The following is an 18302-nucleotide window of genomic DNA, read 5'->3' on the forward strand; positions in this document are numbered from 1 at the left end:
TTACACTGGAAACAGCTGCCTACTGCTGCTGGAAGTGAAGTTAATGAGACCAGGAACCAAAACAATAACATCATGGGCCATAAAATCAAAACCATGTGCTGAAAGATGCTGAAACTCTCCGCAGAGCTGAAGTGATAATTTTATGTGTGTTCATCACTACAAACAACCCCTTTCACATTACATGATCCATTGATAATATAAACATATTTATTAGTGCAACTTTAATATTAGACTTAATATTATCAAATACAAACATTTAGCTAAAATAGACTAATGTCACAGTTTAACATACCTCTATACTGCACACAAAACTAAAGAAATGGATCCACGGGCACAAAGGAATATACTAAAATGAAAGCACATTGTAAATCTTTTTACAGTCTAGTCCAATCTCACACTCAGCCTGCCACATCCAGCTTTCTCTATTCAGTCCAAAGAACCTGTAAATCTGTTTTATGTACCTTGAAGGCATCATTATGTAAGCAGCCCTCTGAGACTATAGGTAGCCTGCTGTATAGAGCTCAGCTCCCTGATCTGGCATTCAGTTTCACTTCTCCTCCCAGCACTGCTCTGACTGCAGGCACTTTGACCTCCCTGCTCCTACACATACAATATCCTCCTCTGCTTCTACGCACGCTGCTACCGCCTCTCCTCATCTGGTGCTCCTTTTCTGTGTTTTTACAGTCAGTGGCATGGTCATCAAGAGGCAAAAATTCAGTCACTCAGTCTGGACAGATGGAGCTTCATAAGCTTTATTATAGTGCACTGCAAGAATACAGTATCATCTGCCAATTCAATGTGTGAAGATTTATGAGAAATATGTATGTGTATATATGTAAAAAAAAATGTATATAGATTAAAATAAGATTACTGTGAAATCTCAAATTAAAGGCCAAATCTCGAATAATGTCGGAGCTTGTTTGCTCTGACAAACAGCTCAGACAGTGACCAACTGTTGAAAATGATGATCAGGATGCTGCACGGTGGAGTAAAGGTGAGGGGAGATGTTTACTCTCTCTAGTGAAGAACGTAAATACTAACTTTGTAGATGATAACAACCCATCTTGTTTGGGTGAATGAAAGACACAATAAATTTCCACATCCTTACCAAAGATGAATTCAATATCAAGTGTTAATGTTTTGCTGAGTCACCAAACCTATCGAAACAATTTATAAAGAGAAATGCTAAAGCTAAATGCTTGAAATGCTGTCAAATAGTTACGAGTAATTTGTAATTTTATTTATGCTGTTATTTATTCTAGGAACCATGCACCAAAACCTGCCTTCAGACATGAACTGGTGTCATAGGAAATCCTGTTTGTCACATTTACTCCCTCATTTATAGTGTTCATGGGCACTCTGTTTGTATTTCTGACATTATACCTGAAGGTAGAAAAATGTTAATTTGATAAGTCGACTGGGACCATCAGGCACCTGAAGGCAGCATGATGCTCATTTGTTATGTCTGCAGTTTATGCACAATAAAACTCTGTATGCTCAGCAAATGGAAGTTTGTGGCGGCACAAGGAGAAAGATGGACTCATGCTGAAGTTATGACCCTGCTGCACAAGTGCGCACACACGCACTAACCACCAGCATTATTCTAAAATTACTAAAGATGTATTTTTAAATTGAGATGTCATGTGTGAATGCATGCACATTGGATGATGAGCATCTCTGTGCTCTAGGCGCTCTGCCTCCCACACACAGACTTTCCATACTGGTCTGCTCCCAGGTTCATTTGTCCACCTCTGTCCTCTGGCTCAACAACCTTGAGCCTGTAAATGCTGAAAAAGAGAAAGGACATTTCACTGTGAAAAGTTTTTCATACAGGCTTTTTAGAAAGAATTTCCAAGGAATGCTGTAGCCTGAAACTAGAGTAACTGGGGACATTTTTGCAGTTGTTTTTTAAATAATTAATTTTACATTAGCAGTGGGTCAAATTGCCATGTGTAATGTGAAAGGGGTCTTGTGTTGTGACAAACCCACCAAGAATTTTGCCCCGACTCTACACTTCCTTTCAGCTCAAGGAAGCGTTTTAGGTTGTTTTGGTTTTCCAACCTGCAACTTTACTATTTTGGTTCAGTGTCATCGTCCTCATTAACCTCATTGGAACAGAGCCTTTAAAAGTAGACTAGCGTTTAAATATTATGGAGACCAAATGAGAAATCTCTTAATGAAATTTTGTAATGTAATAGAGTGAACGGACAAAATGGAAATACCCATTTCACAAGAAAGTTGTTGCCAAAGTGTTAATGTTTGCCAGTGCTGGTGTGACATTTCCCACACTTCCTGGCAGATTTTCTAATCCTAATTAACATTTCCTTGGCAGTGATGACCAACATAACCTCTCTGCGTGATCACCCACATCCCATGATGCAGCACTCTCCTCATTCTCCTGTGCAGAATGACATTGCTTCTGTCAACAAGGCATTAGCAGTTACTCAGTGATGTGCAGCACATTTTGACCAACCAGATATGATGGAATACTTACGGGGAGATATTGAAATGACTCTGAATGTCTTTTCCATCTCCACATTGAGAAGTGAAACACCCAGATGATCACTCAAAATCATTATCTTGGTAGCAGTTAGCACTGACCTTGCTTTCTATGAGACGAGTCATCGCCAAAAATAGCAGCCAGACTATTACAGAGCCAGTGTTGCTGAAAGGAGTCATATGCTGCCATTAGTCTGGAGGCTTTAGGCTAGTGCAGCAGAGGTGGCAGCCTAAAGGTTAATGAAGCAGGTAAGGTAAGATAAGATCAGATCAAACTTTAATGATGCCTGTGGGGACATTGTGTAGAGAGAGAGCAGCATTCCCAGAGGCACTGCAACAACACATCGATCCGCCGTGCTCAAAGCTGATTGTCCTGCTGGGGATAGATGCGTCTAATCTGATAGGAATAGGTCGCACTTGTTTGTGCAGCTCACCCACCATCTGTGAATTGAACCCCAGTCTTCTGTGTGATTGGCAGGCGCAGTGCTGATGTGGAGGGAGATGTTTTTGTCTGCTTCTAAAACTACTATCAAGATGCACTAGATCAAGGCACATAACTCCAGTGGACCAGGGACTGACACTGGGCGGTGTGTGGTCAGCAGTAAAGGCTCCCACTGATGAATTTGTGTAACTGTATAAGTAAGCATGAAAACGTGAAGCTAGCTGCTGCTGTAAAAGGCAAATTTCTTTGTCGATAACATTAATTGTATGAACCTCCTAATTGTTTTTTTTTAGTTGCATTAATTTTAGTTTATTTTAAGCAATATGTAGCTACAGCTGTATACCTTACTGTAATTATTAAGACACTCCTATCAGTTCTGCCTTTCTGTTAGCTTAGTCTACTGAAACAGTCCGCCGCCATTCCACTAACTCTGTGCAACTCTAATCCTCGTTGTAAAGAAAAGTAGCTAGATAACATTGGACAAAGTGAAATTTTGACCTGACTGATTCAAATGTAGGGCAAACATGAATGCTTGTACCAAATTTGTACCAATCCATCAAGTATATGATAGATCAACAACTGAACTTTGACCTTCTGGTGGTGCTAAATGAAAAGTCAGGGGATCACCAAAATCACTGACATTCATCCTCTGGGGACATTAATCTCTTGACCAGTAATGGACCAATTGAGCAACAGCCAGACATAGCCATCCCTAGAGCCATACCGCTAATGTTGCTAATAAAAAGAATTTTGTTCTAAGGCTCTCATTAATGACTGAGATGTGATGACTGACTTACCATCACACATTGAAATCAAGCTGCTATTACTTTTTGTACTGGTATCACTGAATCTCTCTGCCAGTTATCCAGAAAGATAAACACCTCCATATAAGTCCCTCTCAGCACCACGATGTGATGTTGAAACTCTTTGCTTAAATGAAGTGTGAAAGTGAAAACAGTATGAAACAAATATATGTTAATTACATATAAGCAAACAAACAACATATATGCAAAAAACCATAAAAACTTACAGGTAGTGCCTCTTAAGAGCAATGAACATCCCCTTCATTCAACACCCGGCACTACAAAACGGCCACAACAGGAAGTTACATCAGTCTGTTGTTATTATACGAAATGGCCAGCAGGAGGTGCTAAATTAACAAAAAACATGCAGCACTAAAACACAATGTTATTTCATAGTCACGCTAGCGGCAATGTCAGTTTGTCTGTCAGTCAGTCCACCACTTTGATCCAGACTCAAATAATCCAAAATTGGATGAATTGCCAGGAAATTTGGTACATACGTGCATGGTCCCTAGAGGATAAAGCAGCATTACAGGGCTGACTTTGGTTATCCCTTGACCTTTCATCAAGCACCACCAGCAGATTGACAGTTTTGGCTCTGGGTGAAATTTCTTGACAGCTATTGGAAGAATTGCCATCACATTTTGAACAGATATTCAGATATATGTCCCTAGTGGATGAATCCTAATTTAAGCATGACAGTTCATTCTTGACCTTTGAAAAAGTTGATTGACAAATCTGTAAAACTAATGACATTCACATCAGCCTCAGCTGTACATTAGTGTTTAGTGCTAATTAGCAATTGTTAGCACGCTGACATGCTAAATTATGATGGAGAACATGGTAAAGATTACACTTGCTAAACATCAGCATGTTAATATTGTGAGCATGTTAGCATGCTGACGTTAGCACTTCAACTTCTTAAAATTGTCAAAAAATGCTGGCAAGCAAATGTTGCTTTGCAACCTCAGTATACCTCAGCTGGTAGTCCTTAAATGTGTCTTGCTTTGATGTTGAAAGCACCATATGTTGCACACACCTGGCTGATGTTCAGAGAGATACATGGTCATCATTTTAGTGATTGTGATTACATTTTGCATACATGCTGTAATGCATGTATTTTTTCAGGATTGAGGACACTCTGAACATAAAAACTAGTTCATTCACAGTGGTTAGAGAATCTCATACTTTTCAGCATGTAGTGGCAGAGAGCAGAGCCACCACCCCAGAAGATCACATTATGTTTGTGATTTCACACATTAAAATCAGCAAAGACCAGTTGTGTCACACTTCACCAGCTGGCATATTTTCCAAATTTTGCAGAAACTGACTCAGATTCTACACAACTGTCCACAAGCAATGTAGAGGTCTGCAAGCCTCTAGGGTCCTGAAAGGTCCCGACGGGTCCTGACACGTTGAATGGATTCGGGCCAGGCTCAGGCCATTTTTTTTTAATAGACTCAAGTTGGACTTGGAAAGAAACATCTACTGAGGGAAGCATGCACTGCTAACATCAGTTTGCAGATAGCTAATTAGCTGGTCAGCAGTAGCACATTAAACAGCACATACCTGCAAATACTATTGACTTCCTTACAGTAATAAAAAGTGAAAAGTAAACAAAATCACTTAGATATAATATTTGAATACAGAAAGGAATGACTTTAGTGATTTCAGTTGGGCACACAAACACACCTCTCCCTTTGTCTATGTCAGAAGGACTGATGCAGAACTGCACACTCAGCAGGATTGTAATACTGTGGCAATGGGATGGTTTTGTTACCGTGGCAGCATGAAGAGGCAGGTGCTCACCGTGGCAGCAGGGGGGGCTGGGAGGTGATGAATTGCTCTCCTGGGAAACAGCAAGGTCAGGAGTGAATTACCAGATACTGGGTTCCTTTTGACTCTGAACCTGAGTTTGATTGCCCCCCATTCACATCCACAGACCTGACAGCTTTTATAGGTCTATTTCTTTGGCAAGTGAGACAGTTGTTTCTTTCAATGTACATAGGGGCTTGTGAGTATGGTCAAGGTAGATTATGCTTGCTACAGTAGTCGCTGTTACTGTGGGCATACACCAATTACATGCCCACCACCCACACTGTCATTTAGCTTTTTTTTTTTTTTTTAATAGAAACAAAACCCATTTAGTTCATTTCTGTGTATTTGCTCCGTCCACGTACGCAGCAGAGTTGCAGCACAGACTAGCAGAGTCCATGGTGGAATCAGATTTCACTTATCATATGATGATAGGGATGCCACGATGAGGAAATTCTCCCACCAACTAATAAACTAATAAAGAAAAACTACGGTATGTGCAGTGGGCAGGGAATGTTATCGGTGTTTGTCCCAACACCATGTAACACCCGTAACATCGACGACTACGGCAAGCCTATATGACGAGAGTAAGGAGTGAAAGAAGGCTCTAGAGTTGACCTTATATTAATTATTGTTAACACTGTGCTACATTACAGCGAAATACAAAACTCCTTCAGAGTGAGACGTCTGTCCTCCCTCCTGCTCTCTGCTGTAAACACGTGTAGCTGTTAGCGAGCAGCTGCTCTCATGTCTCCCCGGGTCTCTGTGCTTGTTTTGCTCGGCAGAAACTCTCCTGCTCTCTGTCTGCTCAGCCTGCTCTCGATCTGTCTCTCTACGGATGACAGGCTGGTTGCTCCGGTTCTGGTTCTAAGTTCCGGTTGTCCTCTGGCTCGTCCCCATGTCTGTGTGCACTGCAGCCCGGCAGTACACGGAGGAGGATCTGCTGGTGACCCTGAGCAGCAGCAGCCTGAGGCTGCTGTCAGTAACTCTTAAGTAAGGGGAAGATCTAAAGATCTAATGTTGAAGACCAAAGTAAGCGCTCTGCTGATATTGAGCATCATCAAGGAATATCTTATCTTGTAAAATGTCCATTGTAACCAGTAACGCCGGTGTTATGAGTTTATTAACCAGTGGGAAAATTTCCACACTATGGCATCCCTAAGATACACTTGAAAAAGTTTGAACATTTCATGATTCATTGATTTTAAGGAATCAAAAGTGGCCCATTGGCAGGGAAGTTGAAAAAGGATCAACTTCATGCAAATGTCATCTGACATACAGGAGCAACAACCCACAGAGAACCAGTCATACTCATTTTGATTCCCTTGTAAAGCAGAAGTTGTTTCCTACCCCACTCAACTATGTAAAAGCACTTCAAACAAAATGGAGGACTGCTCCCCAATTCTCTACAATAAAACTTTAACAAGCCACCGGGACTTGAATAAGGACAACGATGCATGGAAACACATCGCCCAGATACGCACATTTTTCAGACACCAAATGGAGAAAAACTAGAACCACATGGGCATCTACTGTCCACATTCAGTTTTTGGACTATGACCTGCCCTTTAGACCGGTTCCAATTCAGAACTGGGTTTTGGGGGGCATCCATAGTTAGGATTACTACTTCCTTAAGGCTAGGGGGCCTCTGTTGTCATGGTTACAATAATAGCTATGTGGTTAAGGTTAGGGGATGACTTTGGTCATGTTTTATTTAAAAACAGTGTTGATTGGAATGTGATGATTGGTTGGAAACTGGGAAATGAACAGTGATCTCCTTTGCCAAAGTCTGAGGTTTTGTTGATCCATCCATCAACCCTGACCTCAGCTGATTTCCCTCTTTGCTTCCATCATCATTACTACAGCCATGAGAGAGCGCTTGAACATAAACATATGTACCTCCTGGAACAACTGACTCTGTCTTTTTTCTTTGGAGGATGGTGTCATTTCGAAAGTAAAACAAAAAATTGAGGGAAGTCAAAAAACAGAATTTCTTTTATTTTCCTAAAATTTGACAGCACCAATGAAGTCTGTATGTTAAGAGCAACATGACACATTTTACAGCATGTTTATATTTTAACAAATAAAATTAGCAGACGTGCTAATATTAATCAACTGGTTTCCATAAAACTGCTATAGAGAGTGTAAGTGTGTGAAAAATGATGTGTTTTAGTGTAACTATCCATATAAAGATTTTGTAATGATGCAGTTAAACTTAGTGGTTTAATTTGGGTGTATTATTGCTTTTATCCCCTAATGTTGTATTGTATTGTAGAGTGACTGAAGTTCGTTTCCACGTCTTTCTTCTCTCACCTGTCTTCTTCTCTCTTATTTCTTCCTCCCTCTCAGTCACAAACCTCCGTCCTCCACTGTTGTGCAATCTTGTACCAGCACACAGTGTTTTGTATTTACTCCTCTTTCCTTCATTATTGCTTCATTATCTGTCCCTGTTGTCCTCTGCTCTGTTCTCCTCCTCTTCCTCCCTCCCTTCATCCTCTGTATATTGTTTGACAAAATTTAATGGGCTTTTAAATTGTAAGTCAATTTACTGCAGCTGCTATTATATTGCTTTTTTTTCCAATTCCCTTTGTGTCTTTGTGTGTGTGTGTGTGTGTGTGTGATGCAATTACAGTTTATTGGTGATTCCTACCACTCCTGCAACTGCTAATTTAGCTGTAGTTTTCACTCTCATTTCTTCATGCTAACAATAACCTGAACAGTGTGAGGTTGAAAGACATTATTACTGTGAATAAAAAATAAAATAATAAAATAAAAAGTATCTTAAAGTAAAAATACCCCACTACATGTAGTACAGGTAAAAGGTCCTTATTGATGAAAAACCACAATAAATACTCATCAGCTAAATGGCCACTTTCATAGCGTTATATATTATAGGATTATTGTCATAATTATGTGTGAGCAGCATTGTTATTGTGGTTTGTTAAGGTGATGCTAATTTAATACTTTTACTACTGTTAAACCTCCATAATCTTCAATTTATAAAGACATTTCTGTCTTTAAATGAGTGGAAAAAATCCGTCAGTGCAGTAAGATTATTTCAACCTGTTTTGTGTTTAAATAAACTGATTTAAAAGCACTAGAATGATGCTCTTGGAACAAGTTGATTTACACTGAGCACAGGTTGAAATATTCTCACTACAACAGCAGACTTTTTAGTAAAATAACTCAATGACTCAATTACTCGATAAGACGGATATATTTTCCGTCTGGTGTGAAAAATAATCTGCAAAATAGCTTTGCTAAGTTTTTTAAATGTACTTTGTTACATTCAACTACTGCTTATTTGCATGTTTTGTCTTCATGGACAGCCTTGATGCTTCCAGACAGTGAAGATGTTTTTCTTCTTTTCTAAATTCAACCCAAAGAGAAAAGAGCAGTAGATACAATAGAGGAAGAGACAGAGGCTGAATGTTTCTTTCTGTCCAAAGGGCAGTGAGGTGCAGTGAGGTCAGCAGCCGGGCAGCCACTGGCTCTTCTAAAAGCCTCATTTATCTTTAATGAATCTTGATGATAGCTGAATCATTTCAGAGCAGAAAGGTACCACCAGTGTGCCTCATACTCTATACAATGTAACACCAATGACTTGCTGATAACCAGTGCATGGTTCAGTCAAGGCTCAACATGTGCGCGCACACAATTTTTGCTTTTTAAGGCAAGTTAAAAATTGAACTCAGAAGTGGTGCAGAAGACAACTTGAGACATGAGAGCATATGACTGACCTTGGTACTGAAACAGACATGGTGGCTCACGCTATTCTGCAGTAATGTGACCTGATGTAAATAACAGGGCCAAGTGATCCAAAATTCTTGACTTTGTACTACATTATACATTGTAAATAACTTTAAAACAAAGTCATGAGGCTGTGATATGTAGCACAGTGCATCTGCCTTACACAGAACTACTCTCCAGAAACTGAAAACGTGATTGCTGTTAGTCTTTGGAGCTGTTTCCAGACAAACTAAAGTGACTAAACTCTTCATAAAGAAGGAACATGTCACCCAGTGCAGCTGTGTGGTTCACTGATGTGTTTTTAATGGTTTTTGGACAACAACAGAGGTCTACAGTAAAAATTCTGTGGATGGATGGGTCAATAAAGCATCTGACTTTAAGATGGGAGACCACTGTTTACTTCCTGTTTCTTACTGTGAGCCAACTTTTTTTTTTTTAAAAACCATGACCCCTAACCTTGACCATGTGGTTGGGGGGGGGGACAAAACTTTGCTTTCCATATATTCTGTAACACACTTACAGCAAGGAACTTTTGCCCATGTAAACATACCTGCATACCTACCTGGACTTACATTAATCAGGTGGCTAGAAATGAGATTTCAAATGAATGTTAATATGAAACTTTTGATTATAGCTGCTTTAAGGTGTATTCAGACAAACACAGAGGAAATTTTGTGTTGATGTCTTAATGATTAACCAAATAATAAAGATCAGCAGATTAAATGATAAAGAAAATAATAGTACCAGCTCTAAAATGAAGCCTCAAGAAGGCTATATAATGTTTTAATATGTATGATTTAAATTGGTGGCCTCATCCAGCAGTAAGCTTTCACCAGAGTGTACTTGCTATTCACCAGAGTGTAGTCAATAGGCATTACAGGAACTAACGTAAATCTACCTACACTCAAAGCAACAAATAGTCCAGCATCACCTGATAACCACACACAGAGCTGGCAGACCAGCAGCATTAACCGTACATAGAGATTAGCAGGCACCAAAAGACAAGCAGTAGCTATCAAACCAGTGATGCAGAAACAACAGCGCAAGACCCCATTAAGTTTTCTCTCAGAGCCATGCAGTAACCTTAGTCCAATAATTGAGAGTTCAGTCTGTGTGTTTTATCCTGTGGGACACCTCCAACAACATCCAGTAAGTTACTTCAGCGAGTGATGGAAAGTCCCTCTCCTGTAACTTGTCTTAAACTCCTGGATGTCTTGCGTACTTCAGTGAAACTTGAAGTACGCAAGACTTGGTTTGGGGCTGAATTAGTAGCCATGTTTAGTGGTTCACCAGGGAAAACAGCGTGGGACATGGGACATGCACTTGCAAAAGTCAATTTCTTCCCTGAAATCGTTTGAGCTGGAAACTTGTCCAGTTTTAGCTGGTTGGGCATATTACCACCAAGGTCATCTGGGACTACTGATTGTTGAGGGGGTGCCCTGGTCCAATCCATTTAGCAGCAGGAGTGACCGCTCTGTTGTTGAAGCTGTTAGCTGTTTACTAATTCAACCTGCCAACTTATTTCAAAACTTTTTGTTTCTGATAAGTTCTGATATAAGTTGGAGTGTGACTTTCACATGAACAAACAGAGACACAATCCACACACAGTTGCTGCGTAGTTAGCTGCTGCTAGCTAGCTACAGCTAACATACAGGCAGTAAATCAGTCGCCAGGGGCAAATAAATACGGACTGTAAAAACACTCCGAGGGTCAGATACAACAAGGGGAAAACTTGTTTCACGTTCTGTCTGAGCACGCCCTTACACTACATGGCCAACTGAATGTCCACCCACCTGTGTTGCTCCATCTCATTAAAATCCACCATGGGCATTAATATGAGGCTGTTACAGCTTTGTTATTGGCATGATTTCAAATTATAGAACTGTTAGCCAATCTCATTCTTCATTTGTTTTGGACTGGTGTCAGATACAGTAAACCAGACGGAGGATAAAGGATGTGCCCTTAAAAAAGAGATACTATGTGTTAATGTTGGGTTTTTCATCTTACAATGATCAGATACTAACTCCTGGAAACCACAGTTTAGTAGCTTTTTGTTTAAAGCTACTAAACATATCCCTACTGCTTTCATTTCTACTATCCTCCCTCTTACTTTTCATCTTTCCTTTCCCTCTATCTCTCAACCATCCAGTATTTGAAGTAACTGGGTCTCAGCAGACGGACTAGCTGTAAGGAGTGCTAAGTGAAGTTAAAGAGAGGGGGCTGAGGAGAGGCTGGGAGGGAGGGATGAAGATACAAAGTGCTAATTGCTCCCTTCTCACAGCTTCAAAGATGAAACTGATGCCAAACAGTTTGGAGTTGCTGTAATTCCAGAGGGGGTCTGCTCACATGAAAGCATCAGAAAATGATGTTGTTACGCCAGGCGTGGCATTAGTGTAACCTTGAAGTGCTGTGTCGACAGTAAACTTAAATGGATACATGTGCATTTTGAATAACGGTCGGCTGTTTTCCTTGATCACACATTTGCCCCTCTGTTCAACTAAAATAGCTTGATAGTATTTTTTTTTACCGGCCAGTGAATTGTGTGTGCTCAGAGTAGATTTCAAACATAAAAATGTGAACTTAAAATGTCAAAACCTAAAAAAAAAAAGTTCAGACACTATTGAGCAAAGATGAGAAGTAGAGCGAGGGGATTGGAAAAGGATGACATATGATGATTTAGTACTGCTGTGTTATTGAAAATGTTATTCATATTTATTCATCCTTTCATAGGGTGAGTCACTGTTACGTTCCATCAGCACACAACAGTAGTGGCAAAACAGAATTATTTATCAGGAAATGATACCTCAGGAAAAGAATGTTCTGAAAATTTCGAAATCCTTCTTCCAGCCTCCTTGTTTCAAAAGGAATAGTCTTATTTATTTTTTATGCCTATCATATATACATACATTCATCTTTCAGGCTTTTAGCTCAGCATCATGTGATTTGCCTTGCAGATTTACCCTACACGAAAAACTTGAAGCCAAAAAGTCACATGGAACTGGCTTGTTTCATTTCTGTGCTTATTTTGTTGCTTTGTGGTGTCTTCTAAGACATCACAGACCAGAATGCAGTGTTTTCAGAAAGGGTGGAAAGAGTCACAGCTTCTCTCAGGAGTGTTCAGCTTAATTTTGGGATAGTAACCAACTGAAGCAGAAGTAGAGAGGATGTTAAGGGAACACCAGTGAAGTAACCGAGGACCATTTCATCATCACAGATGTGCTGACAGTGTAAGGGCCTTTTTTTGAACCCAGTTTGTTTTCTCTGGTCTGAATCAGTGGATGAGTTGGTAAACTGTTTTTTGAGCTGCTAAAGATTTCCTCTTAGTTTGGGTTCTTTTCACACAAAAAATTCAAGTGAATCAAAAAGCATCACTAAAAGCCACATGTTCACTCTGCTCATTGGCGTCTGGGTGGGAGTGAGAATGTTAACACACGAAGAAGGTCATCTGGCCGAATATCAAGAAGGCAACATACTTGGTTGTTAGTCCAGGTCAGACCCTGATTCATTCTCCGGCTAGCTGCTTGCAACTGTTGATTTCAGTCATCCACATCCCAGCATGCAGAGCGCACCTGGCTACAGGAGCTATTTAGCTCAAACTTGCAGCCTTGTAGTTGGGTCACATCAAGGTTGGATAATGTTCCCACAACAAACAAACCGCTCCAGAATTTGACCACTTCTTCTAAATATGTCTCAGTTGTTTTGGTCCACACCCGAGTAAGATTGCTGTGTTCAGACTAAACAACACAGGTTTATAACCCCCCCTAAGAAGCTGTGTTTGTCTTTAACAGATGGAAGTTATAGTGAAGTCAAACCTGTAGGTTTCCTTTAAAGTCCTGAAGATTTCAGAAATGGATGATTTGGCAACAATTGTGGTTACTGGTGGTAACAGCAAGTACGTTTTAAAGGAAAACTAGGGATTGTAGTTTAGTCTGCACTGCAGAATGTTGCACCAACTTCGTGTAAACTCAAAGTTATAATATCACCTCATCTGAGCATGTGTAAGCTTCATTTCACAAGGGATTCATTTCCTGTGCATCTCTTGTGTGTGCATATGCATTTGAATTCCGCACAAGAAACAATGGCGTTTCCAGGCAATAAAAGTGCTTTAAGGGTGACCATGAAGTGACACAGCGTGGACACGTATGATCAAACCCTCACAGCAACCAGTTCTGTCCATCAATAATCATGTCTGGTCATAGTGTCCTTGAGTGAGCCTCTGAACTGCTCCCTGATCATTTTTGATAAAGGCATCAGCTGAACACCATGACTGTGATTACACAAGATAGAAAAATCATTTTTATGGATCAGTGTCCAGGTGTGAATGGGCAGGGGTGTCACTGAAAGAGTCTGCTCCGTTGACCTACCCTGTATCAATCCTAATTTAGAAAGGCAAAATCTATGAACTGTTGTGTTCAGATTTCCTTTTTGAGCATGTAGGTTGGAAAGTATTTGTATTCCACACTTGTTCAGTAAAGATCAGCCTGAACTTCTCATTCTGTCTCCCACTCCCGCCCTCGAGACTGAACTAAGCTCTTGTAAACAACTGAGAGACTAAAGGAGAGAGAAAGAGAGGGGATGGCTGGATGAGTTTTGCATATGAATTCATGTCAATATGCTGTTCTGTGTACTAAAAGCTATTCGGCTTATGACATGAAAAAAATCCACAACCAATCACGTTGTAGTATTCAGACCCTTTACTTACTTCTATTACAAGTCCTGCATTTCAAATCATATTTAAGTAAAAGGAAAACGCTATTATCAGTGAAATTTAATATATTATATAATATTGATAATATTTTTATTATAATTTTAAAGTAAAAGTACTGGTTTTGCAGAAAATCAGCCTATATATTTATATTTATATGAATAAATAAAATATATACAGTATAGTATATATTTTAATAGACAACATTATTAATACTGATTTGCTGTTGTAGCTGGTCAAGGAGGCACTATTGAACTACTTCATATACAGTTACAGGTTCCCAACCTAAGGGTCGGGCCCCTCCAAAGGGTCACCAGATAAATCTGACAGGTTGTGAGATGATTGATGTAAATTTTAATATCAAAAGGAAGTAAAGCAGTGTCCCGCAGTGAATTGTAGTGAAGTAGAAGTATCAAGTAAAATAAAATGGAAATACTTAAATAATGTGCAAGTTCTTCAAAATTTGTAAATGTACTTATTCACTCTCCACCACTGGTTTTGAAATGGTTAGCTGGGTGGCTGGTGGTGATATTATGGGTTAAACTTACAATTCCCTCCATTATGTGGCAAAAGCAAAGTTTTAAAAGTTGCTTAAATAACAAATTCTTGAGTAAAATGTATCAAGTGCGGTCTACTCTACTTCACCTCACTCTCTCCATCTTTCTTAGCTTCCGTCACATCAACTCACTGTTTCTGACTGATGTAAAAGTAGGATTTGATATTAAATTTCTTTGATCCTAACTCTGTGCGTGTGTGTGTGTGTGTGTGTGTGTGTGTGTGTGTGTGTGTGTGTGTGTGTGTGTGTGTGTGTGTGTGTGTATTACAGATCTATCGGCGTTGCTGGCTGGTGTTCAAGAAGTCATCCAGTAAAGGACCTCGTCGTCTCGAGAAATATCCTGATGAGAAGTCTGCTTACATCAGAGCCTGTCCTAAGGTGAATGCGTGTGTGTGTGTGTGTGTGTGTGTGTGTGTGTGTGTGCGTGTGTGTGCGTGCGTGCACGCGACAGGTATACTCTTTTTTTTTTTCTGCAGCAGAAAACCAAACATAAAGAGTTGACAGACACAAACACACAGGGATGAAAGCAGTCAGCCTTCACATTAAAGTCAAATCTTCTGCTTCAGAGCTCTGCATGAACCAACATTCCTTCTTGTTCTCTTTTTCTTCTCTCTCTTTCTCTCAGATCTTATTCATCTTTCACTCTTCATCATCATCACCTCTCCTTCACCTGACCTTTTTTGTCTACTTTCACACTCCTTCACTTAGCATCTGTCAACACACCAGCGGACTTTAGGTGAAGTTGTAGAATGTCTTTGCTTTGTGTACTCTACTTTCACTGTGAAGGTGTAACTGAAGGTTTCACTATTATACAAAACAATCAGTGTTATTCCACAAATCAATAAACTTCACAAAATGATATTCTTGGCTCAACAGGGACTGTGTGTGCATCTCCACCTGCCACTTTGCTACAAAGTGCAAAGGTCTGGGTTAAGGTGAATATAGATCAGTGGTGGTGTGGTGATTAATAAATACACTCTCAGCCAGTCACATCACTGGTGTTATAGCTCTGAAACAGCTGAGCCAATCACAGTTAAGCATGAGTTAAGTCAAGCTTCTCCATTAGATCATATTGTTGTCTGGAAGGTGCAGAGTGAACACACATCACAAATCTGAAGCCAAACAGATAATTAGTACAATGACTGGGGTGTTCCACTCAAGTTTCCTAATCTGTTAATATCGGGTATCTGCTGATACAGAGTCAAATCCGATAGTTATTGACATAGCAGCAGAGGACTGCTGACTTTGGCAAACATTTTTCAGGAGTTACTTAATCCAAATACTGAAGGTCCTGGTTCAAAACAATTAAACTCATCAACTTAAAGGGTAGGTTCACAATTTTTCAAGTGTGTCTTAAAACAACAGTCAGGTGTCCATATGAACAGTGAAAGAGGTTTTCCTCGCTGTAATCATTCCTCCTGTTCATACTGGCTATCAAAAGATCCCTTTCAAATGTGATTTCAATGTAAGTGATGGAGGCCACAATCCACAGTGTGTCCACACAGTCATTTAAAAGTTGATGTGAAGCTTATATGAGGCTTCATCAGTCTGAGTTAGTCATATCAAGTGGATATTTGACACATTTACAGTCTTTTTAGCAGACAGTTTCCTCAGACAGTGTTTCCCTGTTGAGCTGTGGTGGAAGTATAGTAACAAAAAGAGGGACTTTGGCACTAAAAAGACTGTAACGTTGAAAGATATCTACTTGATTTGTCTCATTTGGATGCTGAAGCTTCATATTAGCTTCAGATAAACTTTTAAATACATTTTTGCACAGAAGGAGGACTGTGGATTTTGTCCTCCATCACTTCCATTGTAAGTACATTATGAAGGAATCTTCTGATAGTCAGTATGAACAAGAGGAATGATTACAGCAAGAAAAACATGTTTCAATGTTCATTTCGGCTCCTGACTGTTTTTTTTAAGACAGACTTGAAAAATTGTGAAAGCTTCCTTTAAATTACTGATCTGATATAAATGAAAGTTTAACTGGAGAATGGGAAAAAATGTTGTGATCCTCTAGAGAGAAAACCTATCACTCTGTTGGAGTCGGAGTGACTGATTACAAGCACACAAATCTGGCAACAACCAAGTTCCATTTTGGTACTGGTATTTATGCGTATTTATTTCCTATGTTTTGGTAATCAGTGTTGGTCAGTTATCTTGGTAACACTGTAATTTCCATGTTTTAATGGATGAATGAACTGAACCTCAACCGTCGATACCAGAAAATAACTCCTCCCACTCTGCAACTCTATGGTTTACAGTTTCCCAAAGAGCTGTTGAAGGATGTGATAGTTTAGAGAAAGTATGATAGAGTGCATATTTAGGTGTGTATTCAGGAGAACTGTCATTTACTCCTCTCCAAAGTAACAGCAAATCTCACAGGATGATCAGCGTATCGCCCTAATCAACCTCAATTCAAAGACCTCCAGTTTATTAGTGACATTGTTTTTTTTCTCACAAGCTGACTTTACTGTGGTCTCATCCCTTTAATCAAACAATAACAAAAAGGTTGATCACATATAATGTACCAATACAAGATATTTTCATTGACTGTTTTACCTTTGACCTATTGTCTAGGTGACAGAGATTAGCAACGTTAAGAATGTCACACGGTTGCCGCGGGATACCAAGCGACAGGCTGTGGCCATTGTGTTTACGGACGACACCTCACGCACCTTTACCTGTGAATCAGGTAATGTATGGACACACACACACACAAACACGTTTAGTTTTCAGATGGCATGGGGTGATAAACAGCACCAACCATGTTTGACCATGCCTAGTACTGTGGATACAGTCATGTCACACCAGACCCAGGAGACAAACTGTAGTCCACACACACTCTGCTTGATTTTCAGTTCATTAAAGGTTGGTTTTCTGCACTTTGGAGATTCAACATGGTGGATAATGTATGTGAAGTAGTGGATTCACATTGTGAAAAACAGTTTGTGAGTACAATAGATGAGAAGATCAATTCCACACTCATTTCAGAGGGTGGTATTCTTCTTCTCATCTCACTCCTGTGAGGAAAACACTTTGTCTTTAATGCATTAACACTGTACAGTCCTACTGAAACTGTTTTTATATTGAGAATAGTGTGTCAGTTTTTGGCTGAGAGAGCAAGACTATATATACTATATCTAGACATGGCTTAAAATATTAGTACCCTTCCACCTTTTTAAAAAAAAAAAAAAAAATTCTCTGTATTAAGTTGAAACTGACAGAAGTATATGGTATCCATCCTTCTTTATTTAAAATTGAATATAACTGAAACTTTGATTTTGATTTACAACTTAACATATTATTTAATACAATAAAACAAATGAAAATGGCATGGCCAAAAATATTGGTACCCTTAACTTAATATTTTGTAGCTCAGCCTTTGGAGGCAATAACTGCAGTCAATCACTTTCTGTAACTCTGATTAAGGTTTCTACACTTCTCCACTGGTAGTTCGGCCCTCTCTTCTTGAGCAAACTGCTCCAATTCTCTCAGGTTTGATGGGTGCCGTCTCCCAACTACAAATTTCAGCTCTTTCCACAGATGTTCAATAAGATTCAGAACAGGACTCATAGCAGGCCACTTCAGAACAGTCCAATGTTTTCTTCTCATCTACTCTTCGGTGCTTTTTGATGTATGTTTGGGGTCATTATCCTGCTGGAAGACCCATGTCCTGCAACTAAGACACAGCTTTCTGACGCTGGGCTGTACGTTTTACTCCAAAAT

At 39.6% G+C, this 18302-nt stretch overlaps 1 protein-coding gene across 5 annotated transcripts in view; it reads left to right on the forward strand.

Annotated features, from left to right (window-relative positions):
* The window catches only part of dok4 (docking protein 4), a 96332-nt gene that overhangs the window by 65779 nt on the left and 12251 nt on the right, over positions 1–18302 (forward strand). For 4 of the 5 annotated variants that reach the window (XM_042408101.1, XM_042408110.1, XM_042408093.1 and 1 more), the window contains 2 exons: positions 14841–14948; positions 17154–17268. In XM_042408101.1, coding sequence (XP_042264035.1) covers positions 14841–14948; positions 17154–17268 — 223 coding nt within the window. Of the gene's footprint in view, positions 1–10239; positions 10459–14840; positions 14949–17153; positions 17269–18302 lie in introns of those variants that run through there. The other variant, XM_042408084.1, reaches the window with a different exon arrangement.

Source organism: Thunnus maccoyii, chromosome 1 (assembly GCF_910596095.1).
Source record: "Thunnus maccoyii chromosome 1, fThuMac1.1, whole genome shotgun sequence".
NCBI classification, from domain to species: Eukaryota; Metazoa; Chordata; class Actinopteri; order Scombriformes; family Scombridae; genus Thunnus; species Thunnus maccoyii.